The 22576-nt window shown below is 39.5% G+C and overlaps 1 protein-coding gene across 4 annotated transcripts in view; it reads left to right on the forward strand.

The window, feature by feature from the left end:
* Window positions 1–19495, forward strand: part of HOOK3 (hook microtubule tethering protein 3) — a 90624-nt gene extending 71129 nt beyond the window's left edge. For 2 of the 4 annotated variants that reach the window (XM_054809804.1, XM_054809807.1), the window contains 8 exons: window positions 1151–1228; window positions 1963–1997; window positions 2770–2852; window positions 3851–3951; window positions 5395–5499; window positions 5618–5689; window positions 7155–7291; window positions 16703–19495. In XM_054809804.1, the coding sequence (XP_054665779.1) occupies window positions 1151–1228; window positions 1963–1997; window positions 2770–2852; window positions 3851–3951; window positions 5395–5499; window positions 5618–5689; window positions 7155–7291; window positions 16703–16718 (627 nt within the window). In that variant the 3' untranslated portion in view covers window positions 16719–19495. Of the gene's footprint in view, window positions 1–1150; window positions 1229–1962; window positions 1998–2769; window positions 2853–3850; window positions 3952–5394; window positions 5500–5617; window positions 5690–7154 lie in introns of all 4 variants that reach the window. The other 2 variants (XM_054809805.1, XM_054809806.1) reach the window with 2 other exon arrangements.
* The last annotated feature ends 3081 nt before the right edge of the window (window positions 19496–22576 follow it).

Raw genomic sequence — 22576 nt, forward strand, 5'->3', positions numbered from 1 at the left:
GGGCTTACTCCCACAACAATGCTGGTACTATGCAAATAATATATATCAAAATATACCAGTGGAGTCAATGTTGACAAGCAGTTGTGTCTGTTCCAAGCTAAATCCAAGTGCAAGACAAGGATTGCAAAAGAAAAGCTGAGTTCAATTTTTGGTTTTGTACCTTAGGAAAATGGGCACTGCTGCCAACTTTTCCTTTTCTTACCCAAACCAACCAATAGTCCCCTAAATGATCACACGTAAGCAATGCTGCCAGCTCAAATGCTTTGTGACCAAGAAAGATGCATACAAACGTTTATTGTTACAGAAAAGGTGGTGTTGCTGCAGTTGTTCAGAGGACTGGAAAAGAAAAAAGCCAAAGGTCAAAACCTGCAGATCCTTAGCTGCTACAAATCTCTGACTCTGAAGTCAGTAGAGTCATGCTGGCTTTTTTTCATATGCACCGCCCCCACCCCCCACCTCACCCCCCCACCCCCCTTATAGTGCGATAAGGAAATCCAACCTTGAAATAACGAAAAAGCATGACCCAGGAATGTGATCAAAGACAGTATTTTGAAGTATTTGCACTGCAACAAAGCTGAAAGCTTTTTTGGGTGCATACAGTAATTGTCTCTGTTGGCCAAGTGTGTAAACCTTTGTTGAAAGACCATTGGAGGAAAAAAATGAAGTAATTTTGTTGATTTTATCTTATATTGTGATGGCCTTCTGGACCATCAGTCACATGCTAGACCTCCAATGTGATTGGTACTGGATAAATACAAACCAAAAAGACAGTTTCTGATTTAATTATTTTACATTTGTTTTGTATTCAATCAGTGTGGCAATAACACAATTCAGAATCACTCTGAAGAACACATGCATCTCTTAATTTTGGTTGTAGCCCAATAGACTGCATATTTTCTCCTGTTTTGTTACTTGTATGTTTTTTGTTTTAAAATTGCGTTCCAAAACAGCAGTTGCTGTCCTTTGAAATTCTGGTTTAAATATAATGATTTACAAATGTGCTTCTTTACTATTTTTATATTTTTTGTTTTAGTGATATGTTTTAGAAAATGTTACAGGATGAAACTGCTGATGAGAACATAGGAGAAAAATGCATAAGCATGAAAAAATGCATAGCTTTAACTTTTTATGTTCATGACTTTCTAAATAGTTTCTTCTGTTGGCTGCTGTTTTGCTTTATACTAATGTCATCTCTGTTTCTTGGCATGGGCTTCTGCTCAAGGCTATTGTGAGTATGGCTTTCTATTTACTTAACACTACTTTCAGTTTATAGACGTTTATTGGGTTTGTTGGGGTTTTTTTTGAAAGATACTCACTGTGTATGAAGTGAGTTTAAAATGAAAATAAGATTTACTTTGAAGCTTTTATTCAAAGAGCTTATCTAAATGTGATTTAGCCAGAAAGTGGAACACTGTAAGTTGTATGGTAATTTTCACGTCTGTAATCAATAAAGATGAGAAACAGAAACAGTAATATTTCTGCTATGCTCCAGTCAGAAACGCTCTATTTCCTCTAGATTCTGTGGGGACAGGAATTGACTTCACTAATTTGCTACGTGTTTTCATGCAAATTGCATTGCAATATTGGTGGGACAGCTCTTTCAGCAAATTTTGCTGCACTTTCCAATTTCGGGTTAATTTATTAAGTCTAATTACAAAAGTAGTGAAGAAATTAGAACAACTGCCATAGAATTGTGTTGTTTATGGATCTTGCTTTTATTGATCTAGTTCCTGGGAAAATATTTGTAAAGTTATAAAGCACTTTAATTTCAGGAAATTCACACAGCTGTAGAGGGAAGGATTGCTACCACACAGGATGGCTTTACAGTTGTGATCTAAAACTGAGTGAATTAAAAAGTTGGATTTTGGTTAGAATGTCAAAATCATCTGTTTTAAAATAATTTTGAAATTATGTTAAAGCTCCACAATATATTAAAATAAAATATTATACTTTCTATTTTAGTCAATTCTTCTGAAAAAGAAACTTGAAGAACATCTGTAAGTATTTTGTTTACCTATTTTGCCATTTTGAAATGTGTTTTCCATATGGAAAGTAAGGCAGTCAGTCATTAATTGTGCATCTGGAAAATACACAACTAAGAAAAATTAGATAACACAGGGATGTTTGGGAATCTGCTGTTCAGATATGATTTTCATCTCATAAAAAAACTTTGTGAAAGCAATAAGAGCGATGAAGGAACCATTATTTTGTGGTGGTTAGAAAATGCTTAATATTGTGTAAATCTTTACTCAAGAGGACTAAGTAATTTTCTTCTGAGGAAAGCCTGTTTTAGCATACATCATGACATAAAAGGTAACATTTTAGGAAGCGTTATCATTTTGTTCTGCTAATTCTGCGCCTCTTTTACTTCCCTAAAATGCAAAGAGCTGTTTGCTTTTTGGCTGGCTAGAAAAAAAAAATAGTTTCTGTTGCCTTTGGGTTTAGCCATTTTTTCTCAATGTAATGTCAATTACAAGTATTCGTTTTAGGTATGCATTGTACAATTAACTGTAAGTTGTAAATTACATTTAAAATTACTGAGAATGAAGCTGCTTGTTGTTACAGTTCTCCATAGGCTGTAATGTTCAGCTTATTTAACAAATATTTTCACAGTGACATTGTCATTTGTCCTCATGCCCCACAGCAAAAATCAATTGTCCTCCCAGAAATATATCACTATCTGAGGGGTTTTTTTGTATTGCTTAATGTTCATTCAAGCACAGCAATAATATTGGGGAAAACAATGTCTGCTTTTATGGTTTGTAACAGTGAGAAGCTCCATGAAGCTAACAATGAGCTACAGAAGAAACGAGCTATTATAGAGGATTTGGAACCAAGATGCAATAACAGTTGTGAGTTACCTATGCAGTCCATTTCTTTTCTTTGTAAAATATTTCGTGTGCAAGGTCTTTAATATCTGTAGGAGGTGCAAGATAAAATACACATTTTAAATGGTGGTCATATATATGTTGTCAATTTCTCTGGAAGCTGTGGTCACCAAAAAGATGCTTCTAACACTTGAAATGCAGGGAATCACATTTTAGAGACCACCATAGTAAGAAATTACAATGGCCATAGAAATACCATGTCACTGTTATACCTGTCATTGAACCTCCGCTGTTCAGAACTGTCATGTCTCCTAAGACCCTAATTTAGGAGATCCTTGCAGCCATCACCAGGTTATTTTTGCTCCAAATATATATTCCTTCCGTGTGTTTTCAGAACTGTGTTGTAATACGAGAAAATTTTCAGACACTGGTCAAAGAGGATGTAGGATGTATGTCCTATTGCTAAGATGGCTGTGCATTGAAATTGTCTTACTGGTCTGCATTGCTGCTTAAGAAAATGTGGAGGGAATATTACACTGAGTATATTCATGTCACAAGTCTGATCAATTGTGTCCAGTGTTACAGTTTGGCAGATTTAAGCAAGAGGTGTGACTGTTAAGAATTATTCCTCTTACGTAAAATAGGAACACTCATATTTATCTGACCTGCAGTACCAAGATATTATGGAATCTGTAATTCATTAGTAAACTCATTTTCAAAGTTTGTTCAGTAATGGGATTGATTTATGATTCCATTTCTCCTTATTTTTTCATAGTTTTTAAAAAAGCAAAATTTGTGTACAAAACAGCCATCTCATGAGATGATATAGGAGTACACATTTCTAATATATTTCTGAGCTGTTCAGTAATTAAAACTATGATATCTGCTACATCAGGTTCCTTATGTTAGCTTTTCTTAACTGAAATAAATTCTAGCTGTGCCTTGAATGTCTGTTGAAAAACATAAAAATAAACACAATATAATTATGTTATTTTCCAATATGTGCATCTCCTGACATAAAGCACTCAAAATTGAAGAATTACAAGAAGCTTTACGGAAAAAGGAGGAGGAAATGAAGCAGATGGAAGAGCGATACAAAAAGTATTTGGAAAAGGCCAAAAGTGTAAGTATATGTGTTTAACATTAACGATCCCTCTCTGACAGACTGCACCACATGTCCACTCTGCAGGAATAAAAATAAAGGAGGTATCTGTAGACATGCTAGCGAGTAAAAGAGAAGGAAGGCCCAGTGAGGTCTTTGTATCTTCTTACTGTTACAGTACCTAATACTGATTAGTCCTGCAGGAGATTTTACCCTATTTTTGTGTTCGTGACTGTCCCCTTTTGCTACCTATCCATAAGCCCTTCTGATGCCTCTGTACAAATGTATACCCACTGCTACAGATTTTTGAGAGTCACCCAGACAAACCTTATTAAGCACACTTTTGTGTTGGCTGATGACAAGGAGAGGATGTTAAACTCTTCCTAATGCTGTGATAACCTATTTCTTTGTGGAAATTCTTCTGGACTTCTGTCTCTGAGTATAGATCAGCTACAGTGGTGTCGGTACTAGGACTGGTGGTACAGAAATAGCTGAAATAGATGTGCTGTATTTTAGAGTTGGAGAACCACCCATCTAAACCAACTCAAGGGAAGGAAGCTCTGTGAGCAAACGTATGTTTTAATTGGCATTTGTGCTGGGACTTCTGGGGACTTCTGGCACAGTCATAAAGAGTTCTACCTCTTACTACACACAAATACAGCTTAGTAACCCTGAGTTACTTGTTTTATCACTTTGGCAGAGAGGGAAAAGGAAGTTTGGGGTTCTTTCCTTCACAGGTGGCTGGATCTGTTTATGTGTTTTTCTGGATGGTGTAGGCTTCTTGTGCTGCTCAAGTCAGTAATGTCTCTCTTACCTGGTGTAGGTAATCTGATACACTTTTTTTATAAATAGAGCTTTTAGACACTTCAGATTTCATCAGGTCCGAATTGCTAACATAAATTGCTTATTGTTTTTGAGGGGCTCAGAATTTACAGACAGAGGTAATTACACATGTGCTAGAGCCATGTTTACCAATTAACTTTGATTTTGCTTTCTTTTTTCATGTTTTTCCCGTGATTTCTATTCATGTTCTGGTTTAGATAACTGGTTTCAAAACTGCTTTAATACGAACTCTTTTATTGATGCTTTTTCCAAATAAAATGATCTTTTTAACTGAACCACCTTTGAGAGCTCTTACATTTCTCTGATCATCTTCGTGGCCCTCTTCTGGACCTGCTCCAACAGCTCCATGTCTGTCCTGTACTGGGGACCCCAGAGCTGAATGCAGTACTCCAGGTGGGGTCTCATGAGAGTGGAGCAGAGGACCAGAATCACCTCCCTTGACCTGCTGGTCACATCCCTCTGTTTCATATTTTGGAGTGTCATTTCTTCCCACTGACATGTTTTAAGTCACTTTTTTATTTCTTAACCTGACTTAAAAGGTTTTAACTCCTTGATGTCTTTTCCTTCAATTAGATTGCTTTTGCAGGATTTAATTAAAAACAAACTGGTTTTCTCTTACAGGTCATCCGCACCTTGGATCCTAAGCAGAACCAGGGCGCAGCTCCTGAGATTCAGGCTTTGAAAAATCAGTTGCAGGAGCGGGACAGAATGTTTCATTCATTGGAGGTAGTAATCCTCATGTTTCCTGTTAGATGCATATTTCCTCATTGTTTTTTAGGTATAGACTAATACTTTTATTATACTTTGGTTTTAAATGTATGCTTTTTTGATGTTTGTTTTATAGAAAGAATATGAAAAAACAAAAAGTCAAAGAGAAATGGAGGAGAAATTTATTGTTAGTGCCTGGTACAATATGGTAAGAATCTACCAAGCTTTTTAACAACAACAACAACCGAAAAAAAGAAACAAAACACTTTAATATTAGTTCTTTCTGGGTTGTTTATAACAGTATTCATTCATTTACAATTTTTTTGTTTGAAAAGCATTTTCCAACACACAGACACAGAAACAAATGCTTTTTAATAATTCTGAGCTTTCACTATATAACCTGTGATAACCTTGGGGTAAATTAAAAAGAATGTGTTTGTTATTTTTGAGTTTTAAAACCAGAAATGACACTTTCTAGAGGGAAGGATACCTCAGATTACTATTTTGTAATTCCAGCCCTTCAGCTATACTGACTTACAGTGCTCGATTTTACTTTCTTCTTTGATTCTCCACTCTCTAATCTTCCAGTTGTTTCTAATGAAGATGCACAAGAAAAGCAATACAGCTTACTTGCTGCAGTAAGTGTTCTGAGAAGCAACCCCTTTAACGTGGGTGCAAGTTTAGCCTCACGCAAAGGGTGGGCATGGGGCAAGACCCTCACTTAAATTGTTCAAATGATAAGGAAGTGATCTGTACAGCTATACAGCTTTTGATTGGCCTGTATGCTGGGAGATTTTTGACCTACGTCAAATGTGTTCAAGACTTCTCTTTGGCAGAGTGTGGCTGCATTGAAACTGCAGTTCGGATAGAAAGAATCCCTAACCTGTGTAACATTCTGCTTCATCATAAGAGTTCAAATTCCTCCTCTCTGTCTTCCCTTGGAAGAGTTTCCTTCTTACTGTTCTCCATTCTTGTTGTTTCCATGAATAGTAAGCCAAAAATGGTACTTCAGCGGAGTGTTTTCTTTAAATATTGAAGACATCTTCAGGTGACTAGTGTCCTTGAACAATTTTATAACATTAGTCTCACTGACAAGACTGAGCTAAGAGCTGTGGTTCGATAGCCTGTCATGAACACTAAGATGATCATTGATAGGTTTGTGTCTTTTTCTAATTAGCCTCTGCTTTTATACACAACTACACAACCCATCACAGCTTCCCTCATTTCCTTCTTGCATTTACTCCATAGTTTCTCTCAAGATGTGCTCCTGCCATATGAGATGGTATTTTCACAGAGGATGACAATAATTATTTTCAGAAGAAAAGCACTTTTCAAGTGTGGGGAGGGGAAGCACTTTTGAAAAGACTTGTCCAGTTACCATGTGTCTATGTGGAGAAGCATATGTTCAGATCTGGGACACTGGGGGACCTGCTTCTCAACAGTTACTCCAAATTTGGACAATGATGGGGGTGAGAGGCAGGGAGGCACACCTCAACACACAAAGAATTAGGAAGAATATCTTATTTTTATCCTTGAAAATATGATGCTTCCTGTTTGAAATTCAAAATAGCTTAGTCAGTGTTGGTGAAGGAGATAATAAACAAAATGTAAATGAGTAAAGTTGTTCAGTGTTATGTGTTGGTATTCACTGAGAAGTTTCTCTTTGTCCATAGGGAATGACTCTGCATAAAAAAGCAGCAGAAGACAGACTGGCTAGTACAGGCTCAGGACAGTCCTTCCTGGCTAGACAAAGGCAAGCCACGAGCACAAGGAGATCTTACCCTGGTCATGTCCAGCCAGCAACAGCAAGGTAGAGAAGCCTTGCCCTTAGAAAGAAAACTGCCCTGTGATCCAGGCCACTTCTGTTGCAAGTGACAACATTCAAGGAAAATCAACCAGCATCTTTTCTCTTTCTCCCTTGTTACTGCTATTATTTTACAGTTCAGGAAAGGGTCTTACTATGGTTTCTCATTGTTCTGTAACACCCTTTGCATATATTTTTTGGAGTCCATCTCTTTCTCTCTCTGCATTTTTGGAATGTGCCAAAGTTTTGAAAACATCTAGAGGAGTACTATATAATGATGGTCTTGTATGAAGCCTGGTCTTTCATGAAAAGCCTCACATTGGCTGTGTAACAATGTAAATTTCCTGTCACAGTTGATACATTTGTGCCTAGAAGGGTTGTTACGCTTTATAAGACTGTCTTTGGTCAAAGGGAATTAGGCTTTTTATTTAATGTGCTAACCTGTTGCTTCAAAAAAATGCTGAAAACTCATTGCAGAAGTGCAAAGTTAGTATATAGCATATTGTGGAATATATTTGCTACTAAAAAACTTACCAGTGGCAAAAAGAATGATTTTTTGGGAAAAAAAATCTCCTACGTGCAAAGTTTGCTCTTATTCTTGGCTTTTAATAGGGAAGCAGGATGATTTTTTCAGGTTTTTCTTTATCTACTGGTGTTACCTCTTTTGCCGGCAGAGCTGAATATTTTCAAATGGTTTGTTCCACTCTTCTTGGTCAAGGATATGCTTAATATATATTATAAAAAGATTGGGAAGTATTTAGAATCCTCTAATATGCTACTGCATCATCCAATTAAAAAGGACATTTGCTTTAAAATTTTATATTTATGGATGAACAGTACATAATGGGTTAAGGCCCCAGTTAATATTGTTGATGTTAATGTATTCCAGTTGTCATCACCTACTAAAAGATTTGCTTTTAATATATTGATTCAGGGTATAATTGTATCAGTTGCCTTACTAATGGTACCAGTGCCTTCAGGTGAGTTTGTTGCTGACTTTGTTGGAAACTGGCTGTGATGTGTTGTACTGCCTTTTTAGTGTGTAACTGGTTAATTGTACGTCACTTATTATAGTACCTTCATGTTGATCAATGGGGTGGACGCTGTCCCCGACTATGAATTTAGGTTCTGTTCTTACAAAATTCTGCTTTTTCCCTCACTAATTCTATGCTCTCCCTATCATTTTTTGTCAAAGAATTGATGGACACAGAGGACCTGAGTATTGGTTGAAAGTTTCATATACTTACATCTTGTGATGATTCAGTTTTAAACATTTTTCATTTAGAGACTGTTTTGGACCCTAACACACATGCAGTCAGGTTTATAAATTTATTCTTTTGCCTTATTTTAATGCCCTCCCAAGTGAAGACATTTTTCCATAAATCCCTTTAGAGAAAAGACATGCTAGCATTTATTAATCATCCGAAGGTCTACGTTAATTTACAACTTAGATGGAATGAGCAAAGGATAATTAAAACAAGCACACCTAAAATAAAGGGTAAGGAACAGGTGAATGACACTTCTAGGTACTGTTTTATCCTCACATACATCATCTGTTTTAATCTATGCTAAGAAATGCATTCAATATGCATTTGAAAAAAATTACCAGTTCTGATTTCCCTCCCGCACCCCAGTAACATGAAAACAGATGCTGAAGTCTATTAACTGCATATAGGTTTGTCTTTTATTCCTTCTTTGTAAGAAACTGATTCTCTAAAAATTTTCTTGTTCAAGATATGACATGTCTGGGCTTGCAAGATTAGGTAAGATAGTGAAGGTATCTTCTTGTGTGCAGAAAGGTAACAATGTAGAGGAAGTTTAGGACAACTTCTGTAGCTCAGTGAGGTGATACTCATTTTGCTGTCTCTTACCAAGATACAGAATACTAAAAGGACAAGAAGTCATATGTGTTATCTAGCAAGATGACCACGATTTGTGTGGAACTTTTTTCTTGATCTTATTGTGCAATCCATTCTAGTAATTTGAAGAACTCTTTACCGCATGCCATGTATGAATAGGAGCAAATAAGATCACTTCTCTGAATAAATTTGATGTCTTGTTTGAGATTACAGCATTTTATATCACCCAGAGAAAGAACCTAAGAATACCTAAAGCTCCATTTTTATTTTAATGTGGCTGGCTCTGTCTGTTACCAAACTACCATTTGTGAAACTACCAAACTACCATTTGTGAAAGCAAGGAATACCAAGACCTTAATGGGAAGTTTTATCTCTTAATTCTGTCTAATAATTTAATTTTCTGTTGCTATTAATTAGGCGCAGGTTGAAAATAACTTGAATGCAACCTGCACACTAGAATAAAACTACTTGTTTTTGTTATTTTAACATGTGTTTTACCATTTTGGCTCCAAAGTTTTGATGACAGGCAAATGCCCCTGATGGTTAGGAGATGAACAAATGCTGATTAGAAGCCTCATTTTTAGCTTTTACTTTCCTGTGTCATATGGCTTCTTTCACTTCTTGGTGGTTGTTGGCTTTTATCTTCTGCTTTGTGGTTCTGGTTGGTCTTTCCTTTTCCCTTAAGATAAGACACTGAAGTGTTTTCTGTAGTTCCCTTCAAGAATATATAGCATCAAAGAGCAAAACAAGACTAATATTGATTCTGCGCTTTACTGTTGCTCATAGTAATTGTTAGGCAAGATTGAACAAACATTTTGAGAATTCACAAACCTGTAGAAATTCTGATGTTTCCTAGAATTTGTGTTGAATATAAAAATCTAAAAATATACTGCAATCTTACAGAAATATATTCTGTTCCTATCCAGTTCCAGTAATTCTTTTGTTCTGTCTTCTAATGGTAATCATCAGGAATTTAGTTCCTTGTTCTTCAGGGTTTTACTTCTATTATTTGCTGCATACATCAATTCTTAATCTTTAGGTGTGGACAAATGCAGGTATTGAACCATCATTAAACTTTCTCTCTCAAAAGAACAACTTTTTTATTGAAAGGGTTCAGCTTCATTATTTTCCTTGCTTGTTATGTAGCTTTGGCAGTAGTGTGGAAGAAAAAGATGGGGATCAGAGTGTGAATTCAGGGAATAAGCACATGTATAGATGAGCTACCAATGAATGCTGACTATTTGTCTTATTTTCAGTAATAAAAGAGTATAAGCAAAAAAAACCCCTGTAAAACAGAATTCTCACAGTATATTACATAGTTCTAAGAAGCTTTTAGGAGTGCTTTTTCTGGGGCAACAAAGACTATTTACATCAAAATTGTAGTGGTAATTGTAAACCCAATGCTATATTGTGTCCTGATACACTACAAAAAAACCCTACAGACTGAGGTTAAAGAGAAAAGGTTCTCCACGGCAGTGATAAAACAGCTGAAGAGTTCATGAGAGTACATTCCTGAGCACTGTGCTGAGGATTTGCCCAGAATAATCTTTCTGAGAGATTTTAATTAATGCCAATAGAAGGTAACCCTGAAATGGATGAATATTTCTATTGTTCAGAGCTGAAGCTTAGTTTCTGTTCTTAAAGAATGTGTGTGCAGTCTAGTTCATATACTTCCGTGGAGAGTTAAGATGTCAGCATATCTGATCAGACATTACAGAAGAGAATATTCAAGTTCCCCATTTTCTTGATAGCAACACGTAACCACTTGGATCTTAACATGTTTGCACCCACAGTGCAAGGGAAAACAAATGACTAGAGCACACAGCTTTATATATTGTAAAAGGAAGTAAATATATAATGACTACAAGATGCTTTTCATTATCTCTTTGGAAATAAGCAAATGGTAATCTTGTCCTGTTCTGATGTCACTTTGAGATAGTGGTAATGCTTCTGCAAGTCTTCTGTGGCTATTCATGTGAGGAGCACTGGCAATTTTATATTCATTGTGTATGAAAGAATTAACAATGAATATTCCTATTACTGCTTTATGGTGATCTTAAATAGTAAGTGGTATGTGCAAGCTGTTAAGAAAATGTAAGAGGATTTGGCAATTTTAAAGTCCTTGGTATTTTGACAAGTGCAACTAGCTTTTGCTTTTCCTCAGTTATCTAGTATATGAGACTATCCACTTAGCAGCCTCCTGGATGATTTTTAGTAGGTTTAATTGTCTTGATGTGTTGACGTTTTCTGTAGATTTGGTAACTTTCATTTCAGCACTTGATTTTCTTCTAGTTAGTGATTTGGAGAAAGACTGTCCTGAATGTGGCTAATTTTTCTTTTTCTTATGAAGCAAAACAGTACCTGAATTTTACTCATTTTATAGAGATTTTTATTCTTGCCTACATACTGACTTTTCGCAAGGATTGATGAGGGAGGTATTTTTGCACTCGAAGTCAGCTATGTAATACTGACTTCTTAGGGGTTTTGCACATGTATTCTAGGTAGATTGTGGACTCGGTGTTTTGCAGTAATATTGTACTGATAAGCTTCGGTATCTCCAAACCAAATTTAGCAAATTTTGCAGGCATTTTCCTCACTGGTATTGTGCAAATAAATAGCTAAAAAAGGTTACTCTGTCAGGAAATACTGTCAAATGGTGTTTTTTCCTCTAAGCCAAGTCATACTTCAGGGATGTCACCTGCAGAGTAGTTCGGTAGCTGGATTATGACTGAAATGTGATCTCAGGAAGTCAAGCACTTGCAAAGAAACCTTTTCAGAAGCCTTCCCTTGGAACAAGTGTATTGGCTGACACTGGCAGTATGATATATTTAGCATTCTGTTAAAAAGAAGAGGCAAATCATTATAACAATTTAAATTTAAAGATCAGGTAAGCAAGAAATTCAGTGGAGTTTTGAACCTTACAAACTGCACACAGCCCGGACACATGTCCTCTCCCAAATGTGAGCAGTCCAGCTCCCACCTCCGGTGGCAAGAGCAGTGCGTTTCGACTTTGTGCCATGCATCAGGAGAAAGAAGTCAAATACTGCATTATCTCATAGGTTGGTGTAGGAGCAAGTAAAGAATCTCACTTGCGCTCAGAACATCTCCACAAGCCAAATTATATTATTGACTTGTGGCAGATGTCAGATTCTAGGTAGGATCATAGCTGTACCTCTGATTTGTCACTTTCAAGGAATCAGGAAAATGTCCTGTCATGACTGATTGCATTGCCTTGCTCCTTTCTTCCCTCTGGAAGTCCAGAAAAGGAGCAGAAGGTTGTCAGTGACTCTGCAGGCTATAAGTAAAAATAATGAGTGATTTCTTCAGTTTGAAGGTGGAAGAGACAGATGCAAGCAACTATTTAAATATAAAAATCTGAAGAGCAGTACACCTTTCACCATTTTTCTTTTTGGTGTTCATTTAAAAATAATGAAACAGCCTGAGTTTTTGTAGCTGGGTTGGTTTTTTTAATTAATTTTGGATTGCAGTTGCTTAAGTATTAGAGGCTTTACCTGTGTGAATAAGGCAGAAGCTGTCATTATCAGCCAGAGCAACCTCAGACATCTTGCATCTGGTACAGCGACACCCTAGAGATTTTGACTCTGCTGCCAGCTTCATTGCACCATGTGGGGATGTTGAGGACTTAGCTACTTTGTCCTCTGTTTTAACTTGACTTTACTTTTGTGGATTCATTGAAATATTGGGACACAAAGTTGTTTTTTGTATGTATCAGCTCATTGAATTAGGCAATGAATGAATGCCAGTTGAGGAGCTCTAGAAAACTTGACATACCATACAGTCCCATGGGGCATTGAAGCAACACCTGGCAGTATAGCCATGGCAGCTTCCCAGGCAGATTGATCTGGTGGATCATAGGAGCTCATGGTAACTGCTGTAATTGAAGTCCTCATCTATCACTTGCTAGGGAATGGTTTTGTTGTCAGCTTTACTATGGGCCAGATCCTAACCTTCACTTTTAGGCCTTGCCAAGGTAGTGCAGGACTGTCTTGAAGTAGATCTCTGTTGGCTCTCGTGCCAAATCAGGAATTTCGTCTGCTGCTGTTTGCTATGCGTATAAAGCAATTTTGAAAACTGCGTATGCTTCAGTCTCCTTTGCACTGCGTGTCGGCTCCAGACTGAAAGCAGGTTCCATTTGTCAGATAAAAATTTCTTGCTGCTGTCTTGTTGCTTTGGATCTCAGAGATTCATCCATGCAACATCAAAAGCATTAGTAATAGAAATCCAGGACAATTGGGAAGGCTTTCCTGTCTGGAGGCAACTTTATTCATTGCCTCTCATTAGAGGAGTCCTTTACTATCAGATGAAGTTAGAATATCACATTTCAGAAAGAGCAGCATGATTATTTTAATTGTTACAAAAGTGATCATTTGACAGCACTTTGAAGAGCTGTTAACTACTGTAGCATGGCACAAATCTGAAACTGCAAAAGCAAGTTCCATTATTCTGCAAATGGAACTTGAATCCTTAATGATTATCCCTAACTTTAAGAGAAGAGAAAATCAACATAAAGGCCAATTGTTAGCTTGCTAGCAGGCTCGTGTTGTTAGCATGATCATGAAAATGAGCAGAATTTTAAGAGAAAATCCCAAATGGTGTAATATTTATGGAGGTATAAAATAGTAGTAGTGAAACCATCAGACTTTTGGTTTAGATTTGAATATGACATTCATTATGTAATTTAAAATTTTGTAAAGTAGAGATTATAGTTCTCAGTCACCAAAGATTAGTAAGCAGGAGAGTAATCCTGTTTCCTGCAGGTATCAGTGGTTTTACAAGATTTTAAAGCTTTTATTTAGCAGTATCAGTAAAATCTTGGAATAGTTATAAGCATGACATTATGTGGCCATGATTCTTAGAATTTATAGTCCACTTTATATTCTCTGGTTGTAAGCGCTATAAAAATGCAAAGTGATGTTAATACAGCTCTGGAAGTTGCTATGTTGAAAGGGTCCTTTAAAAAATCTAAAGGAAATACCATGGAGAAAGACATAGAAAGAATAGATGTAGAAAGAAAACCAAACTTCAACAGTAGAAGCCAGTAAATAATGAAGTTAGGAAACCTGCAGGAAGAGGAATCTGGAGGCAGTTACTTCAAAGTAGGAGCTTGGCAGAAATATTTGTGACAAGTGTCTAGTGTTAGACTTGAAAGTGTGTAGGTCTCGTTGCTCTGATAGCTTTGGTGATTGCGTTATGAAGTACTGCTTACAGACAGCAGATTGCTGGCAACAGGAAAAAACCTGGTCCATCTTAGGACCAAGCATAGACTGAACAGGAAAATAGTAGTTGCTCAGAGGGGACATGTGGCTGGGTTTTAGTTTTTTGCTTGTGGTTTGTTTGGTTTTTTTTTTTTTTCATCAGATATGACTTGTGTGAGTAGCGCTCTGAATTAAAAGTTCTTGTGTTGGTAGGTGCATCCAGAGCTGTCTAGGTTAGTAGAAAAGACTGACATCCTATCTGTGGCTTCGATGTGTACGGAGTTGCCCCAGTCACTTCTGTGTGTTGAAAAAACAGAAGAGGACAGCTATAAGTTAAGGAAGATTTTAAGGGATGGGTAACCAATGTTAGCTTGTAATGAAGCAGAGCTAATGAGATTAGGCACTGAATACTGAAGGGAAGTGCCTCACTAAGAAATACTCCCCCAGGCTGGAAACAAGCTTTCACTTCTAGCTGGAATATTTTGGACTGGCAAGGGAAGGAAGAAGGAGAAAGTCTCTCATCTATAGACACATCATCTGCTGCATAAACTTTTTCTGAAGATGCTGCAGAAGCAATGACAGGTTATGCTGAGTGAGTTTACCCTCACCTCTCTGTTGTCTTTTGAAGTGTTGCTGCCTCAACAGGGAGCTTTAAAATATAATAAATAATTTTGAGGAGTTCTCCAAGAGAAAGAACTTGACAATTTTTTTAGAACAATATTAGAATTTCTTGTCAGGCAAGGGCACTGTCAGATGAACGTTATATCCTTGAAAGAGAATATGGTGTCCTGAGTTTACAAGACCTCTCAAAAGTACTGTTGACTCAAAGGAAAACCTATAATGTGATTTCTGTTTATGTGCAACAGGACACTTGAAGTGCTACTAAATAATAAGTAATAACTAAGTAATAGCCAGGTGAGACTAAAGGAGTAGGCTATATTCATTTATGCACAATAGAATAGATAGATGCTTATGTAGCTTGAACTTTTAATTTTTTTATAGACTACAGTAATCTTCATATTAGTAATCCTGAACTCTGTAACTTTATGCACCCCAGCAGTGCCAAGCAAGCTTAACAGACAGTACTCAAAATATACTCTTGAGGTCTGCTTTGAATGTGTTAAATTTTTTTTTAATTTTCATTCCATTTGATTTATGTCTCTATGTTTCTGTTTGTTTTTGAACTATGGTTAGTATTCTGGGTTGGTGAATGAGAAGGAAAAGAAGAGGGATACGCAAGCTGCAGGACTTGTAGCAGAAAGAATTTTTTGCAATAAGTCCTTGGGCTTAGTTATAAATATTCTTCCTTATCTATTTAACCTGGATTTTCCTGTCACAGGAACTGTTCTTAGAATCGGTTTTGGCCAGTGCAATACTAGGGAGAAGAAGTGGGGACATAAACAGATTGCATGCTTTGATTTCAGTCTGGTGAAGCTATTTTGCTCTTTGTAACGTCAGAGTGAGTGCAATGCAAACCGATAATGATCAGTTAGTGCTGTGCCTTGCTGTGTGGGGATATTTGCATTACTTGGGGAAGCTGAAAGCACTGTGGCTGTGTTAGTAAAGCATTCCACCTATTCAGTTACACTGGCCGAGAAAGAGAGAAATATGCCAACCTCTGCAATTCTCTTCCAAACTTAGGTTCACTTCCACAGCGTTGTGATGTGCTCTTTGGGCTGCTCAGTGGCTCCTACTCAGCTTATTTTAAGATATATAAGAATATATACAATTTTTTGTGATTCAAACCTGTATTTGCATGCAGTGAGTAGTGTGACTGTGATGCTGTTGTAGCCTCAAGCACAGGATGAGCTTTGATGAAACATAAATGCTTTAAGTCTGTGGTGGTGCTCAGAGCTCGAAGGCGCAGATGGAATCATTATGACCTCGATTGTCTTTTAGAATGTAGCTGCATGCAGTGTTGGACAGGCAGCTTTCACTTGACATTGCTTTGGTTTTCTAACTGTTGTACTCACAAACAGCAGGAATGCCTGACACTTTTTCATCGCTGTGTAAACTTAGTTTCCATAGCCATGTTATTTGAGAATCGGTGCCCTGTATGACTTTACTCGGAAATGATCAAATTTGTCTGAATTACGTCTAAGTTTAGATATTGTTCAAGGCTGGTTTGTTGCTCTTTCCAGTTATTGGTGTGTAACCTTCCTGTGTATTTGAAGAGTTGCTCTGGCAAAGATATTTTCCCCATGAATTTGCACAACTTTAAGTAGAGATGGCCTTACTAAAATGCTCTGAAAAATACATGCTGTCTTCTGTGTGTTTTGGGTTTTTTTAAGAGTAATATGTTATCTGCTTTTTAACTTTCTTCTTTATTCTTTTATTTGCAGTGATGTGGTTGCATGACCTGCAGCATTATTATAACAGGGACTGTTCAGTGCATGACTTGCTTTTCTGTCCAGACTGCATAACCAAAACTTAACCAGTTCTACACTTAAGACTCATGGCCATCTGGTTTCAAAGGGAGATCTACTTGCAGAGAAGCTTACCATCCTGGGGAGTGGCTTTCCCATTTCCCGCTTCCATTTACTCTTTCTCTTCACAAAAAGTCTCCTATGAGGCTAGAAGAGAGGAAATCCAGTATTCAGAATTCGACAGGAGGCGTTCTGCAAACTGACAGAGCACTGTCAGCTCTCCATTTTACTTCCGCCTGCCCACTTTATTTAATTCTGATTAACAGTATTAACACACAGACTTCCTGCAACATTTTCATATACTGAACTATAAAAGTCTAGTCTTAATGAGTTCCTAAAAACGCCTTTTGGTTGCTGTTAAAATTTCAAAGCACCCGCACCCTTAAAGGATCCACTTTGAATCTTTAAATAATTAAAGTAAAGTGAAGGAGGTGTTTTACCAGGAGAAATGACTAATGAATTGCTGCTTGGCCATCCCATCTAACTTAGAAAACCAGGCAAGGCTCATCTTATAATCTCCGAGCCAGGCAAACTACCGAGTGGTATTTTGTTCGCAGACACTGCCTGCTTCCTTACTATGTATATACACAGTAGTTTGTGGCTGTTGTAATGTTCTTTCTACATTTTAGCTGTGTTGTCAGTTTCTTTCAGAAACTTTTTTTCAATCTGTGTACAATTGTTAAAACAATCTGAGGAAAGAACGTGAATGGAGATAAGTATGAAAGCCGTCTATACTTTCAGTATTATGCAGACTGTCCTTGCCAGTTTATAATTTGGGTCGTTTATCTTTTACCTGTACTATTTTTTTCCTTTTTCCTCCTTATTGCAATCCTTATCCAATTGCACTAGCTTGGCTGTTTCTTTGTATTATGAAGTTTAGCTATAAGATTTGCCATATGTAGACAGTGTTACTCAAAATGCTTTGTACTGCCTATATTAATTTAATTAATATTCTTAAATATCTGCACATTTGTACTACTGTATCTTTGTTGTATTGGGCATCCAGTACTGGCAAGATTCAGAAGATGAGGGAGTGCTGTAGTGTTGTAAGTTAAGAGGTTTACTGTATAGGAGCTAGTTGTAACAAATGGGGAAGGGGGCTTTTAAGCTATAGGACTTGCCAGAAAATCTGAAGAGAGTCTGAGTGATAAGTACCGTAACTGGTTTGGTGTAAGTCCAGTTCTAGAGGAACCTGATTCTTGCTCACTTGGATCTTAATCCTGCAAAAGCACACACACGTATGCACTCTGCTTACTCGAAGAATGGTTTTGCTTATTCAGGCAGTAGCGTAACCACCAGCCCCATGCTGGAGAAATGTTGTGCCCGCTATTCTCTGCAGTCACTGCAGGTCACAAAACGCAGTGCGTGCCTTGTCCCTGCCCCATCAAGGGAGAGATCTGGCAGAGCTGCACCTTGTGTGCCAGACACCCACATGTGTTCAGTGCTCGGGGATCTGATACCCGCTGTGTCCGTGGCATTGTGCGGAATGGCTTGGAGAAAAGACGGGCACCGTTCCTCAGGGGGTCTGTGACACCCGGCAAAGGGAAGGGCTCCAAACAGACCATGTGGGAGAGGGAAGGAGAAGCATTAAGATCCTGGTGAGAAAGAAGCATGCTTCCCTTCTGGATGCTATACCAGATGAGGAGCCTGTGGCTGCCAGGTGCTCTGATTGGGAGCGACCTGGAAAGATGCTCGGGAGGGAATGTGTCTGTCCTGGTCCACCGGACCTGGGACAGTGAAGTCTGATGTCACCTGCAGGCAGAATCTGGAGTTTGGTGGTGACAAGTCAGGCACTTGCAGTCCAGCAGAGAGCTAAAGGATTTGCGTCTTTCCAGGTCCTAGCCATCGATCCCTTGTTACATGTTCAGGGCAGGCATTATTAGAAAAACTTATTTTTGTTAAAGGCATGATTCATTTCTCATTTGCACATGCTGCTCGGGCTAGGACCACCCACTGCCCCAAGCCAGGGTGGGTGCAGGATCCCTGAAATCGGGGCTCTGTGTGGGGCGGGAGGGGATGGCTGTGTTTTTGTGCACCTGCCTACATGGGTGTCCCGAGGGGAAGCTGAGCAGCACTTCATTTCTCCAAGTGGTCTGTGCAAATTAGAGACTAAGTATCAGTTGTTCTTGAGCCTGAAAACATTTGTATGTGTGTTTAGCTTGACAAAAATTGTTCTGAGTTCACTAATACAACAGGGAGATCTCAGGTGGAGCCAGTGACTTTCAGCAAGTGAGCTGGCTACTGTAACTAGATCAGCCTGGCATCTGTGTCATGAAGTGATGGCGAACTCAGAGCTCAGAGGTGATCTCCAGCATGTCTCTGATATACTAACTTCATTTGTGCTGCATAGAAAACTCTCTTTCTTTCTTAATAGCAGCTTGTTTGACAGTCCTGAATTAAGTGTTGACCAATTATCAAAGTAACTGTTTGTGAAGTTGCCAGTGATATATTTTCTGTAAAAGAATGGATTCCTAGAGTGTCAAAACATTAATTTCCCATTTCAGTTCATCTACGAGTTGTGTAACTACCAGATTGTCATGGTAGCAGTATTAATATACATATCTGTATATAGACAAAAAAAATACTCAGTAATGATCATTGGAATCAAAAGGTTTAATATTTTTTCCCAGTCAAATACACTAATGCTTCTAAGGTGACAGAAGAGTGTACAGTTGTTAAACAAGTTGTAAATAAACGCTTATATAAAATGTAAATGCCTGTTTTTCCTTTATTTAGTACTTGGTTATAAGCTGAGGCCAATGCACAGTTCATGTTAAAGTCACTGTTTTGAGCCTGAAGTGTTGCGCTGCTGATGGTGGCTGGTGGGGGTGTCTGCAGGGACTTCAGTGGAGCAGGAATAACATGGATAATTACAAAACCTTGCCTTTAAATGCACTTAGAATCAATCATGACCCAACTGCCAGAAAAAAAAAAAAAGGTACTTCTTATAAAGCATGGCCCCACCTGGGCTGCTTTGGTGTCAGCAGGTCTGTCTGATGCATAGATACACAAGTGGCATCTGGGAAAATGCGCTTCCCGGGGCTGCGGGCGGGTGGGTGGGTGGTGGTGAGGCAGCACCTGTACACAAGAAACCACAAACCTCCTGACTTTGGTGGGAAAGCATCTGCTCTGCCTGCCCCCTCACAGCAGGCATTGCCTGACATGGTTCCCCTCTGAGGGGATAGAATTTTCTGTTGCTGATGGAAGTTTAGCTACAGGAGTAGCTGAAGGTGTGGGGCGGGGGTGGACCAGCACTCATAGGGACAGAAACAATTGTCCTTCTTATCTGCATTGACAAGCAGCCTGGCCATCTGTGGTGGGAGGTGGTGGTGTCAGCTGTAAGGGAGAAGGCAACAGCCAGCCGGAGATGCTTAGTCCATGAGTGCCATGCATGGTGCTGGGGCTGAGAAGGACAAGCACAGACCCAGCTGCAGCTGTGGAGGGGCTGCTCTGTAGGAGGAATAGGAGAATGAACACAGGCGGATGCACTGCCTGCATCCCCTGGTGCCAGCTCAGCCCAGCCTGCCCATGCGTATGGGCACTGCCACGGGCTGCAGCATTGCTCCAACAGCAGCGGCTGGGTGACACATTTGCTGCCTGGGGAGGGCAGGAGAACCCCAGAAGTGGTGGCTGCCTCTCTCCTGAGCCAGGGGCAGTGTCAGGTGGAGGCAGGGCGCTGCAGAGCCTCACATCCAGCTGATGTTGATTCACTCTGCCTGCCCCTCAGTCCCACTGGTCACTCATCTACACTGTGGTGGTTACTTCAGCCTCTCCTGCCTCCAACCACCATCCCCTCTGCTGGGCTGTAGTTTCCCCACTGCCACCCTATCCCTCCTTTTACTGGTTTTTTTTTTCCTTCCCAGCCCCTCCCACCACCCCAGAGCACAGAGACCCACATCAGTGGCCCTTGTCCCAGTCTCCCCCATCCCTTTCATGTCCCTCAGCCTCCTCCACCTCAACTCCCACAAGGCCAGGGTCACCTCCCTACACCGTTTACCCCCTTCCTTACACACGGTGGGTGTAGGGAATGGAGAGGGGGGAGGGTGCCCACCCCTCCACTGTTGCTAGCCCACAAGGGAGGAGGCAGCACTGCAGGTTGTCTTCCACTGCTACCTCCTTGTGTTGTAGTAGATATTCTTGCAGGAGGCAACAACCACTGCTGAGTTAAAAGGATGTGTGGTGGAAGCACAAGCTTGAAGCTGCCCCGTTCCCATTTTATTTTGCCCATAAGTAACTTCAAGCACAACACTGTACACATAAATAGCTGCAAATACACTTGTGCACACAGGTGGCCTGTCTCAAGCTCCTTTGTGCCACAAAGCAGAACCCAGTGCATTCATATCCAGCAGCACAGTGGCAGGGCAGCTGTCCCAGACTTCCTGCAAGGACAGCAAGACCACCACCCTTCAATGCAGGACACAGCACCGCAAAGGGGAGTTTTCACTAGTGCTAGGCACACATACTGAGTTCCTTTTTTCTTAGGAGCTAAGAGAATAAAGTGGCCTCGAAAAAGCACAGTGTCATATTTATTTGGCAAAGCAGGCACATCCAGGAATGAAAGTCAGGTGTGTGAGGGAAGAGAAGATTAAGTGATGTAATTGAAAAAACTCTTCACACACCAAATAAATCCACTGCTTCCCTCAGTCAGGACTTCTGAGGGCCCAAGAGGCAGCAAAGCACTCTGGCTCCTGGGACTTCTAGCCAGTGAGAGAATTGCCTTTACTCCTTCCCAACAGACAAGCAAAACCACAAAACATGCAGCCCCAGTACCCACAAGCTACCTGGGAGCCCAACTCCATGCCAAGCAGGGAGGGCTTAAAACCCTTCCACAGATAAGGGCAGAGGAAGGAAAGAAACCCCAGAGCACAACCAACCCCCTCCCTCTGCACATCCCAGGGAGCTCAAGGCAGGGGTTGTAACAACCGAGGTGGATGGAAGTTAAAAAGCACTTTCATTGTCTATCACACCACCCTCTCCAAGTGTCTGTCTTTGGCATTGAACAAAACAGAAAAAATAACAGACCCCTGAAAAAGGCAGATGACAAGTTACAAACAGAACACAGTGCAATTCCAAGCCAGTTTTCCAGCAACAGGCCAGCAGGACTTGTTCCCCAACACTTCAAACATATCTGCACATCCCTCCAACAGCTGTAAAATATTGGCAACAACTACACACCCTTCTGCCTGCCCCCTCCCCAGAAAGGTGACACAGCCTCACATGTGGTGCCTGCCCCAGCCCAGCTCCAAGGCCCCAGGAAGGCAGGGTGCAGCCAGCATCACCCCCCACCCCCGGCCTCCCCCTGCTGCCCCCAAACACCCGCTGGTGTCCTGTATGGCTGTCACTGCACCCCAATAATTTTTCTAAGTGCCAAGAATTAAGGTTCCCTTTTCTGAAAGGTGTGCTGGGACCTGGTTTTGGTTGGTTGGTTGTTGGTTTTTGTTCCCCCCCCCAGGGAAAACGCAGTAACCCCTCACAGGATTCTCCTGCAAAGTTCCTGAAGGTTGTTTTCATTGTAGCCCAGAAAATAAACACAAATGTTTTGGAAATACCCCTAAAAAAAATACTGTCCTGACAAAGCTTACTCTGAGAAGGAAAAACAGTTCCCTGCAAATAACAATTGGCAGACTACTAGAACAAACACCTTCCAAGTAGCCATGTTATTTCTGAACCTAAAAAAAACCCAAACAACATTAAGATTTGTAAGAGTTAATGTGACATCCAAAAATACCTTTAAATGCAAGTCAGCATGTATTCAGTCTCTAAATTAACACAGATAATATTGGTTTGCAT

The sequence above is a fragment of the Grus americana genome, chromosome Z, assembly GCF_028858705.1.
Source record: "Grus americana isolate bGruAme1 chromosome Z, bGruAme1.mat, whole genome shotgun sequence".
Classification (NCBI taxonomy): Eukaryota; Metazoa; Chordata; class Aves; order Gruiformes; family Gruidae; genus Grus; species Grus americana.